The 16,171-nt window shown below is 41.7% G+C and overlaps 2 protein-coding genes and 1 long non-coding RNA gene across 4 annotated transcripts in view; 1 reads left to right on the top strand and 2 right to left on the bottom strand.

Annotated features, from left to right (window-relative positions):
• The first annotated feature begins 183 nt into the window (after positions 1-183).
• On the top strand, positions 184-2,597 carry LOC134292650 (uncharacterized). The gene is made up of 2 exons (XR_009999907.1): positions 184-1,286; positions 1,348-2,597. It is a non-coding gene; the product is annotated as an uncharacterized LOC134292650 (long non-coding RNA).
• A 1,190-nt stretch (positions 2,598-3,787) lies between these two features.
• Positions 3,788-10,941, bottom strand: LOC103279770 (natterin-1). Of its 2 annotated transcripts, XM_008116449.3 has the most exons (4): positions 10,404-10,941; positions 7,840-7,935; positions 7,158-7,281; positions 3,788-5,291 (listed from the first exon to the last, which is right to left on the bottom strand). In XM_008116449.3, the coding sequence occupies exons 3-4, from the start codon at positions 7,279-7,281 to the stop codon at positions 4,243-4,245; spliced, it is 1,173 nt and encodes a 390-aa protein (XP_008114656.1). In that variant the 5' UTR covers positions 7,840-7,935; positions 10,404-10,941; the 3' UTR covers positions 3,788-4,242. The 2 variants fall into 2 exon arrangements, with proteins under 2 accessions (XP_008114656.1, XP_062840589.1); XM_062984519.1 differs by lacking the exon at positions 10,404-10,941 and having other exon boundaries at positions 7,840-8,157.
• Positions 10,942-16,121: 5,180 nt separating this feature from the next.
• LOC100561776 (natterin-4) overlaps positions 16,122-16,171 on the bottom strand; it is a 3,716-nt gene continuing 3,666 nt past the window's right edge. The window contains exon 3 of the mRNA XM_003224497.4: positions 16,122-16,171. This exon is cut by the window's right edge and continues 1,194 nt beyond it. The gene's annotated coding sequence lies outside the window, so the exon portion shown is untranslated.

The raw sequence follows: 16,171 nt of genomic DNA, 5'->3' as shown, positions 1-16,171 counted from the left end.
GGGTGGATCTTGGGCATTTGAGATATGCTCCCACGGCCCAGCACCAGGGTTTAATTCACAAAGGCTAAGCTCGGGGAAAGACACCCTCCCTTCTGCATCTGGATTTGGGGCAGGGAAGGCACCCAACGTGAGGTCAAGGAGATCAGCGATGGAGGAGAGTGACAGCTTGCACCGGGAGACTGCCAGGCACCTGCCTCCCAGCCCTTCTCATGGCCTGCAGGGCTTAGGGATAATAATTGGCCGCAGTTGAGGCAAGGCTGCATGGGGACCTTAGATGCTGGCCATATGAACCTTGACCCCAAAGGGGGCCGAAATTGACCTCTGGGCCAGGATGGATCCATTGCTTTGTCTTGGAGGATGGAAGTCAGGGGTGTGTGGTAGGGTTTGTGCACCTTGGGTGCTGTGAGTCCGTTGTCTTGGGGGATATATGTGTATGTGTGTGTGGCAGTGCATCCATTAATGGTGTCAATATGCCTTTGTGGATTCCTGTGCATATGTATATGCCAAAGTCATATACGTGAGTTTTGGTTGAGGTTGAGAGAATTCATACATGCCTTTGGTGGCTGATTCAAGGTGGCTCTTTCCCTCTTTTCCTTCTGGTGCTGTGTTTTCCTTTTTGGACCTTTTACAATTGTTAACATGTTTTCATACCATTGCTTGTTCAGTTGTTCTTCATTTTAATGATGTTTCCTCGGTTTGTATCCACACCTAAACCAACCAAACAGATAAATCATATGCCCAAGTGATACTGTGTTTGCTTGTTGTGATTGCTTAGGGGAAATACTCTGTACATGCTCAAAGGCAATGAAATGCCACATTTCAGACTTTCATAGTGAAGCAGCTTCTAAGCAAGTTTTGTTCAGAAGCATCTCTGTGATGAAGGGACACATTTTTCTGTGTCTGGTTAGAGCTCTTTCCATCCAGACTAATATATATATATATATTATTGCAGTTCAACTTGTTTAAAGACACCAAGGATGGTGTGTGCATTATAATTATATTAATTTCTATATAGGCAGGAGAAGTGAGCATAGAGCAGATGTGGGAGACTTGAATGGGCATTATAATACTTTCTGAATCCCGAATACTGGGTTGTGATTGCATGAGTGTCCTAGAAAAAGTATTGTAGAAATAAGAGAGACAAATGTTAGTTGTGTTTGTAATAGTGGAAATGCGCACATTGCATGTTAGAACTCTGGTTACCGAAAACTGGATTGCATAGACATCAGTGTGGATGCATTGATGTTTCTGGTGAAAGGACTTATTACATATGATTCATTACAACAGTGGTCCTCAACCTGTGGGTCCCCAGGTGTTTTGGCTTTCAACTCCCAGAAATTCCAGCAGGTTTGCCGGGTGTTAGGATTTCTGGGAGTTGAAGGTCAAAACATCTGGGGACCCACAGGTTGAGAACCACTGCACTACAAGATTTAGATATATATGACATTGTAGAATCCCATATATGTCTATATACAAAGCCTTTCTGGTTTCGGTGAAATTTACTAGAATAATGTGCATATGATTGAAGCCTTCAGCCCACCGAATTCAACCATCTAAATCCTAGTTATAGTCTTGTCTAGAGTAGAGTCATTAAATACACTGGATTTGCTTACTTAGTTGTTACTTAAGGGGAGTTTTCTGTGTTTGGGACTAGCTAACAGGATTGTAGATAATAGAAACATAGTGTCCACAGTTATAATAACTATGTATTCATATGAATATGTGTGCATATGCCTTCATGTGTGTATGATATTACCCGGTGTATTCTAGAGGTGGACTGGGGACCAGTCTGTGTGGCCCTTGTAGTGACTCTGGGCAAAATAATTCACCTCCAAATACCTGGCACAGTTCTTTCACCTTGGCATATGCAAACTGATCATTTCTTTTTGTAGGCCATTGATTGGGTATTTCTGTGTGTAATGGGATTATTTCTTGGCCAGTACAAGGAGAGATTTGCTTCGTAAACTGTGTGTGGGTGTTTTAGATCTCTGATGGTACAACCTGTACATGTCAGCTGAGCCTGAAAATAGTGGAAGTAACACCCAGGTAATAGTGTTAGGAACTGCAGTTTCTGTGTAGCATAGAAAAAGAATGGAGAGGCAATGTGGTGGAGCAGTTTGACTTGGACTTGTGAGATTCAGATTTGAGCCTCCACTGAATAATAATAATAATAATAATAATAATAATAATAATAATAATAATAATAATTTTATTTTTGTATGCCACCTCCATCTCCCCATGGGGACTCAGAGCGGCTCACATGGGGACAAGCCCAATCAAATACTTGTCTCCTTGATTTCAAGTCTCCTGAGTGACTTGAGATCAGTTACTCTCTTTCTGACTTAACTCAATAATTGTTGTGTGAATAAAGAGAAGATAATATTCTTGAGCTCACTGGTAGGAAGACATGAGTCTAACTAATACCTAAGGTAATATGATTGTGCACCATTTTTATGCTTTGTGGGTATGTTAGAGCAAGCATTACATGACTCAGAAATATATGAATTCTGTTAAAACCCAAACTTGTGCATTGTCTACTTCTGCTAGTTAAAGAAATTTTGTGGCAGCCAAAAGATAATTAAAAAAATGAAAATGAATTCCAAAATGTACACAGAACTTTATTAGATCATACATTGCCTTCTTTTAGTCTCTGTAAAACAGCAGGAATTTAAAACAGCAAGGAGACATGGAGAGTAACGCAACTGTTAGCAGCCTGTCTGTTACATAAAAGCATCTAATTTTCGCTGCCCTTTATGGTTCGATCTGCTGGCCTTGGGATAAAATACAGAATCTGCTTTGTTTGCGCTTAACTGGAAAACCAATTCAGAGAGATTATTTTTTAAATATGGAGTTACAGCTCCCTCTAATGGCCAGGTAGACAAAAGACCTTATTTACTTTGGTTAAATAAATGAGCCGTTCTCTTCTTATCTTTCAGTGTATTCAACCACCTATATGTTTGTACAGATTTCTCTATTGACACATGAGATAAGCTGGGACTCTGCTAAAAGGCATAAGGAGTCCTTGTTGTCGAAGGACTTTTTTGAAAAGCAGAAAAGGGGACACATTTACCCACTTAATATTTCAAACTACTCCTTTCTATGCTGACTTTGACTTTACATATCCTGTAAGCTCCAAGCAGGATCTACATTCCCTAAAGGCTCCATACCCCATTTGATCTTGAAAGCTAAGCAGGGTAAGCTCTAGTTAGTACTTGGATGGGACACCACCCATTAATATCAGATGCTACTGCAGGAAAACTTTGGCCTTCCAGGTGTTTTGGACTCCAACTCCCACAATTCCTAACAGCTGGTAGGCTATTAGGAATTGTTGGAATCCAAAACACCTGGAGGGCTGAAGCTTGCTCATGTCTGTGCTACAGGGTATATTTCAGAGGATGAAACTCACAAAACCACCTCTGAATATTCCTTGCCTAAGAAATATCTATGAAATCTATGGAGTATATAAGTTGACCCCTTTGTTGATAGTCTAGCGAACAAGACAGATTTTTCTTGTGGCCGGGACCATCCTGAAGATGGAAGTTGGGCACCTTTTTCTCCTCCATCTAAGAGAACACTTCTTTGGGAATCTCTAGATCCATGGTTCTGGCAGGTCTGGCAGAGGTTGACCATAAGGTTGTGCTAGAGGATCTAGATCAGTGGTTCTCAACCTGGGGGTCCCCAGGTGTTTTGGCCTACAACTCCCAGAAATCCCAGCCAGCTTAGGATTTCTGGGAATCCAAACATTTGGGAACCCACAGATTGAGAACCACTGATCTAGATCCTCCAGCACAATCCTATGGTCAACCTCTGCCAGACCCCTTCTATAACATCATGGTGAAGGACTAACTAATGTCTAGTGAAGTATAATATTTAGGAAGTTCTAGTCCATGAGCACAGCTAACTCTATGATGGAAGTTGGCCACAGAGTCACAACAGCGGATCTAGAGCAGTGGTTCTCAACCTGTGGGTCCTCAGGTGTTTTGGCCTACGACTTCCAGAAATCCCAGCCAGTTTACGAGCTGTTAGGAATTCTGGGAGTTGAAGGGCAAAAACATCTGGGGACCCCAGGTTGAGAACCACTGATCTAAAGGTTCCTAGAGACAACGTATTATTAAAATCCCTGAATAATCATATCTGCAAAAGTGAAATCCACACACAAGGACCAGCCCTGCAGAATTAAATCAACTTGGACCTTTCTTTAGTTTTTCCTATCTAATGCAGACAAACTTGGCTCCTCTTTAACTAGTCATAATCATCACAGGGCTCTGCATTAGGGATGGGTCGACATCGCTTTATAATGGTATTGATTTCTTCCACAACCAGATTTCTGCTGATTCCTTGTATGGTGCCTCTCTGGCGCATCCCATTTTTGTAGTAGCGAATCACTGAGGCGCTGAAGGGAATCTCTGATTTCATTTGAATACCTTCCATTTCTACTTTGCACTCGTGATTGGGCTGGACTTCCAATTCCACATCTACTGTATGTATCTCCCTCTCCGTCTCTGAAGAACCTTCAAACTGGGTAACATGTCTTTCTGTAGAAATAGACCAACACCCACCTATGATTCTAGGAATTCCTGCAGTTAGAGCATAACCCTTGGTAAGTGACAAAGAATGGCTAAAATCCCAATGATGTTCGTGATCTACTTCTTTGGACAAGGAAGCTTTTTTCTTGACTACTTTACAGTCGTAGTTTCTGACTTTGCTGGTTTTTAAGGTCACAGTCTTGTTTCCATACACTCCACTCTCCGTAAAGTATTTGACGTCGTAAATGTGCTGAGATGTGTAGTCTTTATTAATGGTGAGGATTTTGTAGGATTTGTACCAAAACCCTGAGCCATCCATTGGTATAAAGAAAACTCCATTCTGTCGGTCAACCTCCCCAAGGCCATATTTATTTTTGCCAACATAAAATCTATCTCCTGAGCAAGTACCTATAGCATTAGAGGGAACACTCCCGGCATATCCGCTTTGCCATTCCAACAGTTCTAGTGTATTTTCATTCACTAAAAGCCAGAACCTGGCGCTTTGATTCTGTTTCCCTTCAAAAGTGTAGAAACAGGACAAGCCCTCCTTCGGACTGTAGAATCCAACTCGACAAACTTCAGTAGCGCAAATATACTCTGTCCTCTGGGCATAGTCATTCCACAGTGAGACAGCCTCTTGGGAGATATTTCCTTGAAATGGCACCCACTTCAGGCTTGTGCCCTGAAATGCCTCATTGCCCAAAGTGTCCTGTCGTTTATTTTTTTTTGAGTACCGTGTTGCTTGGTTTCCTCCTTTTTCTGGGACTGCAAATACAAATTGGAAGAAATTAAGAAGGGAAACATATAATGAGAATGGATAAGAGGTATAGACATGCCTCCACACTTTATTTTTCACGTTTACTGATGTATTTATAGATTTGATTAAAAAATATTCTCTCTAGAATCTCTAGATCTTCTAGTGTAACTCTATGGTCAAATTCCTCCAGTCATGCTGCTGGACCTACATTCTAGAGAAAACATTTCTCTAAAAATCTCTATGTCTTCAAATGTGATTAAGGACCTCATCATAAAGGTCAGGCATCCAGAAGAAAAGAGAAGGGCTGTAGAATAAATCTGTTACCCCGTACACAACTCCCTCTCGGCAACGCTTTCCCTATCACATTGTCCACCTGGTGAAGCCCCAGGATGGACATCAACATTGTGTGATGCCAGTGTGGGCTCCGTTAATTAGATGGGGTGAAAGCATTCTAGGATGCTAAATTCATCCCGTCTGGTGAAGTCATCAGTGTTCACCATCCAGTGGAAGTTGACCATAGAGCCATGCTGAAAGGCACAGAAATTGCTAGAGTTGTTCCCTGGTAAAAAAAAAGAAAGAAAGAAAGAAAGCCATTCCCTTATTTGCGATGTGTCATTTTGTCTCTAACCCCAGTAGTTTCAAATGTGAGTTCTTAAACACTCTAAAGGTACCCAAAACACATCAGAATTTGGAAACTAAGTAGCTCTGGTTACTAATTTGATAGGAGACTGCCATCAAATACTAGATGCTGTGAGATGAAGGAACTGGCGAATCACATCATAGTATTTTTTGCCTAAGGAAATCCTATGTTTTTACTGTATTTTTTATATTTTCTATCATGCCTTTTTCCAGCAACTGATAAAAAGGCCTCCCTCTATTGCTACTGCCTTGCCCTGACATGTTTTTATGCTAGTTCATCTCTGGATAGAGATTTTGGCTTACACAAATGGTGTATGACCTCGCCTTGATGTCTCCTGTATTTGACTTTAAGAATGAAAGAAACAAAAACACCAGCCAACAACCAGTCAGCGAGGTAAGCATAAGACTTATTACAAGACTGGAATTCTCTTTCTCCCTCAGGCAACAATCAGTGAATCCCACTAGGGCTCAGCTTCTGCCTGTGAGAGCCAACAACTTCTACTGCCGTTTAGTAGCCGGTACGGGGTGAGGGGAAATACTGGAAAAACATCTTGGTGTGTCTTTGTAGCCAGACTCAAGAGGTAAAAAGTAATTTTCAACTGGAGTCCATCGGAGATCCAGAAGATGACATCATCATTCTGTATCTGGCTACAGGGCCATTTCCTGTTGCTTCTCCAATACTCCCCACAGATGTGAAATTGTAGTTCCTCATTTCAGAAAGCAGAGACAGCTTTCCACATTTGTGGGTTGACTTTTTCAGGTTGGATTATTCACTGATTTCATTACTCATAGATTTGCAGGTTTGATTATTCATATGCCCTGAGATGATCCCGGGGCAGAAAAGTGAGCCCAGGATTCACTAATTGCTTCCTCTTGCCCAAGGATGCCTTGCCCTAGGTGGATCATATTATGTTATTGGTAGGACAGGATTTCATACACAACTTCTCTGTTGTCTGACCCTGCTTTGGCTGTCTGATGAGCACACTGCAGGTAGTGCCAACACAGGACTGTAATCCTGAGCTAAGCAGCAAGAACTGTTGTCCATGTGAGGGAGAGTAATGAATCTGCTCTAAGTTCTAGTCTGAGACTTAAAGGAGCTCTTCAAGATTCAAGCCTTAGTCCCCCCCCCCCCAACTAAATGTAACAGCTTGGATGATCTGGAACAGATCTGCCACCCCAGTGGCATCAAAGTCACCACTGACATTTGTTAATGCCAAACGATTTTGATACAGCACCTGGTATCACTGGTGGGAGTTTTTCCACAGTTCTGCTCAGAATTCTAAGAGTGACGTTCACACCAGAGTTCCCTTGTTCAGAGGCAATTAAGGGAATTAGGAGAATGCAGAGCAACAGCTGCATCTGAAAGAATAATCAATAAACCAGGAGGACACTTTAGTTTCATAACTTGGAAACTGTCCACCACTAGACAATTAGCACATTCTTCAGAGGTAAATTCCCAGTTACAAATCCTGATTTTGAAAACTTTTGAGCCTGCTACTACCTTTTTTGGTTAGAATTGCCAAATTTGGCAATGAGGAAATATTGGAAGGTATTTCCTAAACCAGATGGGAATGCCACACTGCTGGGATATAATAAGCATTGCATCCTGGCAGTGAAAACAAATATACCACATGCACAGACTATCATGCAGAGAAAATGGGTGTTGGATAGGAATACTTACACAAAGTCAATTATTGCTTTATTTTTGACCAAGATATCAGTGTTGGGTGGTATCTCCCATGTCTGTGGGATAAAGGATGGGTTTTATTCCAAGGTTTGACTGGAGGCATGCAAAGTCTCCAATCCATTTTGGAAACAGAGTTCTGCAATCTAGGGAACTACCTTGCAGTACATACTGAAACTTTTGGTAGATTGATTACTCTGTTGTGGTATGCCTTTAAGTAATATCTGACTTACCCTGAGCGGGTTTTCTTGGCAAAATTCGTTCAGAGAGAGTTTGCCTTCTTCTGAGGTGGAGAGGGTGTGAGTTGCCGATAGTCACCCAATGGGTTTCTGTAAATGAATGGAGATTTGAATCATGATCTCCTAAGTCCTAGGCCATTTCTACACTGGGTCAGTTAGCCTGGTGTAAATTTGCTCTCAGCGTAGCCATTATCCACATGGGCTGGGACTACATTTGGCCTGTCACTTCCACATGTTGCTGTTGTGCCATGATGGCCATAAAGCTCTACTTGATATCAGAACAGCAACAATATGATCAGATAATCAGCACAGAAAAAGGGTGATAGCGGCATGTCCAGTTTGGACAGTGGAAACAGAACCTCATTCCACTGTTCATACTGCCCTGAAGCCCTGAGGATACTCCTAAATATCAAGCAAATTCTGGAGTATCACCAGACCTTGGCAAAAACAGAATGAGTGTAGAAAGGCAAGAAGTCTATTACATGAAAAAAGAAGTACTGATCCCTCTGCTATTGCATTGATGTTTTTGAATGTTTGGACTGGGAAATGGTAGTAGCGTTCAGGGGTGATTGACCCGCTGAAGTGGCATGGGTACTTTTCCCTAACTGCAGAATAATCCTTGTTCTTTTCTACATCAAAATCCATAATTTTGGCATCCACACTTGCCTTTAATTTATAAGGTAAAGGTAAAGGCTTCCCCTGACATTAAGTCCAGTCATTTCCGAGTCTGGGGTTTGGTGCTCATCTCCATTTCTAAGCCAAAGAGCTGGCATTGTCCATAGACACCTCCAAGGTCATGTGGCCGGCATGACTGCATGGAACACCGTTACCTTCCATTTATACATGAGGCTAATTTGTACATGAGTATACAGGCAGTCCCTGAATTACAACCAGCCAGCTTTCAAATTACTAATAGTTAAAAACGGGGATGAGACAACAACAGCCAGTGAGAGAAATCTACTGCTAGGAAGGGAAATTCACTCCTGAAAGAGTTATAATGGAGAAAAGGTGTCTCCACTGAAGCTTTGTAAATTAAAATAACATCAACAACACCATCAACAATATTAACAACAGCTTACCTTGCAATTCAGAATTGCTATATATCCGTAGCTCTTGGAGTTTGGAAGGTCTACCTTTCTATCTTTTAAAGTATATAGCCAACTAATTGGTATGTGTGTTTCTGCATGTAGATTTCATGTATGATATTGGTGAGGAGAAATTTTTGTGTCCAAGGGACTAGCTGCTTGCTTTGTTTTTAGCATTCATATGAAATCCATGAAGTACATAAGTCAACCCTTTAGTTGAATTAGTCTAGCAAACAAGACAAATTTTTCTTGTGGCTGGGACCATCCTGAAGATGGCAGTTGGGCACCTTTTTCTTCTCCATCTAAGAGAACACTTCTTGGAGAATCTCTAGACCAGTGGTTCTCAACCTGTGGGTCCCCAGGTGTTTTTGGCCTACAAGTCCCAAAATTCCCAGTCAGTTTACCAGCTGTTCGGATTTCTGGGTGTTGAAGGCAAAAACACCTGGGGACCCACAGGTGGAGAACCACTGCTCTAGATCTTCCAGCACAACCCTATGGTCAACCTCTGCCAGACCTCTTCCATAACATCATGATGAAAGACTTGGAGTTTGGGAAGTCTACCTTCCTATCTTTTAAAGTATATAGCCAACTAATTGGGATGCGTGTTTCTGCATGTAGATCTCATGTATTATATTGGTGAGGAGAAATTTTAGTGTCCAAGGGATCAGCTGCTTGCTTTGTTTTTAGCATGCATTTTCAACCACTTTTCAAAAGCTGTTAAACTTGTATATAACAAAGATAAATGTAACCATGTAAACAATGAGGCAACACTATCCCAGCCCAATATTTACAGCAAACATTTATGTAGCCTTTGAAGAAATTTTCCGTTTTGTGTAACAGCAAAGTGTCATGTTTAGCACATGCTCGTGTACTCTATAGCAGTGTACCTAATGAAATCCAAGCTGAAAGTAGTTGTCATTTTGTGACTGCCAGTTATGAAAAATGCATGGCTTTTTGGAGTGAGGTGGAATTATATTATTAACAATCCTTGGAAAAACTTCCTATGGATCTAAAGGTATCACAAGAAGCAAGCTAGATTAAGGAGAAGCAGTTAGATATGAGTCAAGCTATTCCATGGGTGATCAAGGGAGTTCACTAAGGATAAAAGGGGATGCAGTAATGAGTTCTCTGCTGTTCCAAAATCTATTTCAAGAAGCCTATAATCATGATAATTGGAGCCACGAGAAAAAGATTCAAGCAACTTAAGATCAAGGATCCAAAAAGACCAAGGCCCCTTCCACACAGCTGAATATAATCCCACATTTTCTGCTTTGAACTGGAATATATGGCAGTGTGGACTCAGATAACCCAGTTCAAAGCAGATATTGTGGGATTTTCTGCCTTGATATTCTGGGTTACATGGCTATGTGGAAGGGCCACAAGACTTAAGACCAAGAATCCAAAATAAAGCCATCAACATCATAAGTATGCAAACCCTGGGAGCCCAAACAGATGTAAATCTTAAGAACTCACCTTTGGAGATTTATAGTTGCCCGTCTTTCAGACACCAGCTGGGAAGTGGGTCACTGTTTCTTGTTTAAGCCTCAGCAATCTCTGCTTGTCTTCCTGGCAACATGCTTCAAATGACAGGGCTTCCTACTTGAGATCTTCCAAGTTTGGCTGAAGTTGGGGGTCTATTTTCCTGAAGTTCTCCATCAGCTGCCTCTACCACTGACTAGACTTTTTTTTCCTGACAGGGGCCAATCAATTTGGAGCCAGAGGCCTTTCCAAATCAGAGTTTTACCCAATAGTTTCTTTAGATTCCACAACGGAGTCACTCCTGTAAAATCCAAACAGTCCTTCCAGGGAAATAAATTTTGTTTGAACTTTAGCAGAAAGATTTAAACTTTGGCACACACTCACTCCCATGTCCCCAAGGTTGAGTGGGCTTTGCCCCTTGACTGCTGTTTACTTAAAGATAGAGTTGGCCCCTCCTCTTGATTCACCTTGAGATTGCAAATACACTGGAAGTGTAGTTTAATTTTGGCTAATGGTAAAAGGGTCTCCCTGCTTTCAGGTCCCAGGCCTGGTTCCGGACAGAAATTGTGTTGTTTTGCTTAAAAAGTTGGTGATAATTTAGAAGCACGGCATCCTCAACAGCTGAAGGCTTACTCTGGGCTTAAGTTTGCAACCACATTTTCCTGGTCCATATTGGCCCTGCAATGGCTTCATTACCACTAAGGTAAAGGTAAAGGTTTTCCTCTGACATTAAGTCAAGCCGTGTCCAACTCTGGGGGTTGGTGCTCATCTCCATTTCTAAGGTGAAGAGCTGGTGTTGTCCATAGACACCTCCAAGGTCATGTGGCCTGCATGACTGCATGGAACACCGCTACCTTCCCGCCAGAGCAGTACCTATTGATCTACTCACATTTGCATGTTTTTGAAATGCTTGGTTGGCAGAAGCTGGGGCTAACAGTGAGAGCGCACTCTGCTCCCCAGATAAATCACCGACATTTCAGTCAACAAGTTCAGCAGCTCAGCGGCTTAACTTGCTGTGCCACCAGGGGCTCCATTATCACTACATCACACATATCATAGTAAGATCACTACAAACAGCCACATATTTTCACGCCGAACTGTTAGGGTTGTCTGCATTTGCAGTCCTTTGCTATGAGATTGTTGGAATGGTAGTTTTACGAGGTGTTTTGCCTTCTCTTCCAAAGAGTGCTAGTGCCTCATTAAACTACAAGGAGCCTCCGGTGGCCTAGGGGATAAAAGCCTCATGACTTGAAGGTTGGGTTGCTGACCTGAAAGCTGCCAGGTTCGAATCCCACCCGGGGAGAGTGCGGATGAGCTCCCTCTATCAGCTCCAGCTCCATGTGGGGACATGAGAGAAACCTCCCACAAGGATGGTAAAACATCAAAACATCCGGGTGTCCCCTGGGCAACGTCCTTGCAGACGGCCAATTCTCTCACTCCAGAAGCAAATCCAGTTGCTCCTGACACGAAAAAAAGAAAATTAAACTACAACTCCCATTACCCCATAACATTTACCCACAACACTAGAACACTTTGTTTGAGAATTTTAAGTAGTCCTTCTTAAACAGCAGATCCCAGGGATCTACAGAACGTTCCCATGATAGTTAAATTTGGAACCTGGTGTCATTATGTTGTATGAAAGTGGCATAGCATCAATAGAAACTTGCCTATAAAATCAGGAGCCGTTAGGAAATTATTTTTAAAAACTCAAATAAAACACAAAAGCATTTTCCTATGCTTTTAAATTACATTTAATAAACAGTACAAAAATAGAGATATATCACTTTACAAAAAACATTGAGTAGCAAAGAGTAGGGAGTCATGATACCTAGGGGTTCACTGTTCTAGGAGCCCCTGGGGGGGTGCAATGGATTAAACCCTTGTGCTGGCAGGACTGCCAACCAAAGGTCAGCAGTTCCAATCCGGAGAGCGGGGTGAGCTCCCATCTGTCAGCTCCAGCTTCCCATGTGGAGACATGAGAGAAACCTTCCACAGGATGGTAAAACATCCGGGCGTCCCCTAGGCAACGTCCTTGCAGACAGCTTATTCTCTCACACCAGAAGCGACTTGCAGTTTTTCAAATAGCTCCAGACACAAAAAAAACCAGTTCTTATAGTTTTAAAAAAATAAATATAAAAGAACTGACTGATTTGATGAGAAACGACATCCATATAGGTGGTGATATCCCCTCTCTGCAATATATTTATGAAAATCCAATGAACTGATCCAGAATTCCTTTGATTGTACTGTGGGTTTATACGATATACAAATGTGGGTTTATTAGCAAAGGCAACGAATGTGCATGGCATCTTAATAAAGCTGGTTTCACTTTTGGTTTTATTGGTCTGTTTTTCCATGATACAAAGCTAATTTTTCACAGAAGGCCAGGTTCCGTTTCCAGGATTGTGCAATCTCTAATCTTACTTCCCTGATTGATATGAATGAGGCCTTTGTTAGTTAAATCTGTACTTTTCCCACAGAATAAACAGTAAAGCAAAAGCACTAAAGTTGATTGGTTATCTCTGAGATGAAAGCCAGTTTCTGATCTCAGAATGATGCAACAGGTCAGCAGGGTCACATGTGTGTGTGTCATTGCCTTTCTTCTTGCATCTTCTCTAATACTGCATTCTAATATGTGTGTACGGGATTGCTGTGATGGGAGTGGGGTAACATTCATATAGTTTTCTCTGTTCTTTATGACACCCAGAGTCTCAGAGGAGAAGGCGGAACATGCGTGGAAAGTCATATCAACTGCGTACTTTTGGATATAATAACTACTGTATATCCTTATCATTCACCACAAGCATCTCTCCAAGGAGCATAACAGAGACAGATGTCAAATGCCAGAAAAATTATGGCTATTTTTGAGTGTCTGTTTTTGATAATTTGAGTCACTCTCCTTTGGACACATTCCAACTTGTCAATATCTCTCTTAGGTGCCCAGAATTGGACACTTTATTCCAGTTGAGGTCTAGCCAAAGCAAAATAGAGAGGCACCATGACTTCCCTTGATCTAGACACTATACTTACTTGATACAGCCAAAAATTCCCAAATCCCATTTTAGCTACTGCATCACATTGCTGGCTCGTATCAGTTTGTGGTCTACCAAGATTCCAAGATCTGTTTCATCAGTACTGTTGTGTAGCCAGGCACCTATATCTGTGTGTTTTTGGTGGAAATAGAATCCAGCACCTTGGATTGCTCCCATAAAATCCAGAGTGGCTATTATAAAATCCAGTATGAATCCCCCCTCTCTCTACCCCCCCCCCCCTTTCATTTGGAAATGTATGTCTTCAGTGTGAAAGATTAGGATAGGTCTCTACAGTCACTTATAGACCCACCTCCCAGATTCTGCCTATAGAAAAACATCATATTCAGCCATGATTGATCACCTATGCTATAATATGATCCCCCGATTTGAAGAGGCTACTGGAGCTTTTTACAACAGCTTTATAAACAAACTGCTGCTATAACTGGCAACTTTTTCTCCTAGTCTTTCTGATTCCTTTTCTCTAGGCCCTCTGCCAAGCTGGACAGATGCCCATTCTGCAGTAAGTACAATCATCTCTCCATATTACCTGGAATTAGGAACAAAGGAAATCCAAAAATGTGAAAATTTGTTTACCTGAGAAAATATTTCTCTAGTTCTATTAGCAATACTCTAGAGTCTGGAATCTGCACAAATAATCACATTATAAATCCCTAGTGGGGTGTTCTTTCAAGAAAATTGACTGGATGACGCTGACCATTGGAAGACCTACACATTCCTACAAAGAACATCTTAAATCAAATGTGAAAAAAAATCACATTTGCAAAAGCCAAAACTATATAAAAGAACGTCTTCTCCTTGACATCTTCAGGATAACCCTGTACTGTTTAACTCACCTTGTCAGTGAGATAAGCATAACAAAGTCCAAATACATATCTTTCTCCCTCAGGCCAAAACCAAACAATCCTGCTAGGTGTGATGTCTCATGGGCCATGTAGTCCCGTCCCTAACACTGTTGTGACAGATGAGGAGGAAAACTTAGGTTTTCCTCCGTTTCAGTCAGAATTGGAACTTTCTCAGCCAGAACTGGAACCCTTGCACCTGCAGGAGATTTGCCTTCCAGAAGTTTGCCAAACAAGCCCTGAGCCAAAATCTCCCCCTTTTTCTCGCCGTGATTATTGTCAACAACAGAGAGGAGCTCAACAGGCTAATCGCAGAAGCCTGAGAATCGCGGCCAAACAAATGGTTGATTAGCCTGCTTCCCATGAGAAACTTTAGGGAGTCATGCATCTGGACCCAGAGAATGGCTTTCGCTTCTGGTTCCCCAGAGAATCTGCTCTTGGCGGGAAACCGAGACCCTACTTAGGTGTTTTGCCCACGAAGGAGTCTTGCGGAGTCAATTCGTCAGCTACGGGAGTAGGTTGTGTGTGGACTACGCTACTCCCGCGGTCGAGTTCTTGTTTCTGTTTCCAGCCCTGCCTTGTTTCCCAGGACCTTGCCTTGCTCCACGGACCTTGCCTTGTTTTTGGACCTCGCCACGAATTTACCACGGATCCTGTCCTTGCTCCACGTTCCTTGTTGCCTTGAATCAAGCTTTGTGTACCAAGAATCAAGTTATTTCCTTGCCTTGCCTAAGTTTCATGGACTAAAGGACCTTGTCATCTCCCCTCACTTTGCTTGGCAAAGTGAGTGTTTCGGTTACTGGATTACAACTTTGGACCTTACTATTTCATATTGGACATTGTTTTCCTGGACTATATTTGACCTTTCCTGAAAGGTCTTCTTCTGAACTATATTCTACATTTACTTTTATTGACTTTACATATTTCCTTAATAAAGATATTAGATAGATTCTGGCCTCTGTGTATGGTTATTGGTGCTCTGCAGCCTGGGTCGTGACACTAGGGCCCATTTTCTTCTTGTAACAGCCAACTCTTTCCACTGCCATTTTGTGGTGGGTGGGTGGTGGTATTGGAAAAGTATCTTGCTATGCTTTCGTAGCCAGAGTTTTTAAAAAGCAATGTTCCAGAATTACTTTGGATTACTTTGGAGTCCTTTGGAGGTCCCAGATGTCACCAAATAGAAAAGCACTAACCCCCAGATTCGAACACGACTAGACTTAATGTCGGGGAAAACCTTTACCTTTACTATAATATATTTCTCTAGCTTTACTAACACAATTGTAGGGTCAACCTCTGCTGGAATTTGCACAAAGAATCACATTGGAGGACTTAGAAATCCCCAGAGAGGTGTTCTTTCAAGAATTTTTTTGGTCCTTCAGCATGGCTGGATGACGTTGACCATTGGAAGACATACACATCCCTACAAAGAACATTTTAAGTCAAATGTGAACATAATCAAATTTGTAAAAGACAGAATTACAAATATAGAGCTATGATTATATGGTTACATTGCAGATAAAACTTGAAGCCATTTGCTTCTTTGAAAACAGTAGACTTGAGTGGACTTCCGAATATTGTTGGGCTGTGACTCCCCTCAGCCTTAGACCCAGCATAACCAATGGGGAAGAATACAACCCAACAATATCAGAAGAGTCAACCGATTCTCATATCTGCAATAGGGTTTCATAACTGAGTGACTTGTCCCACTGATTTTGAAGGTGCCTATGTGCAGGTTGAACAATGCATACAGCTATTTCTGGATTTCGTTTCCTAACGAAATTTCAGCTTCGAGCTTGTGAAATAAATACTCCCAATATAAATCTCATTGATATAAATGACATTTATTTCCAAGTAATTTTATTCAGGAACA

The sequence above is a fragment of the Anolis carolinensis genome, chromosome 6 (genome assembly GCF_035594765.1).
Source record: "Anolis carolinensis isolate JA03-04 chromosome 6, rAnoCar3.1.pri, whole genome shotgun sequence".
In the NCBI taxonomy this organism is placed as follows: domain Eukaryota; kingdom Metazoa; phylum Chordata; class Lepidosauria; order Squamata; family Dactyloidae; genus Anolis; species Anolis carolinensis.
Note: the sequence above shows the minus strand (reverse complement) of the source record. Positions and strands in the feature narration are given on the sequence as shown.

Coding starts and splice junctions, on each gene's coding strand:
- LOC103279770 (XM_008116449.3), bottom strand. CDS start 7,281: ATGCAGCTGTTGCTCTGCATTCTCCTAATTCCCTTAATTGCCTCTGAA. Junction 5,292..7,157: donor ACTCCCACCAGTGATACCAG/GTGCTGTATCAA, acceptor TTGTATTTGCAG/TCCCAGAAAAAGGAGGAAAC.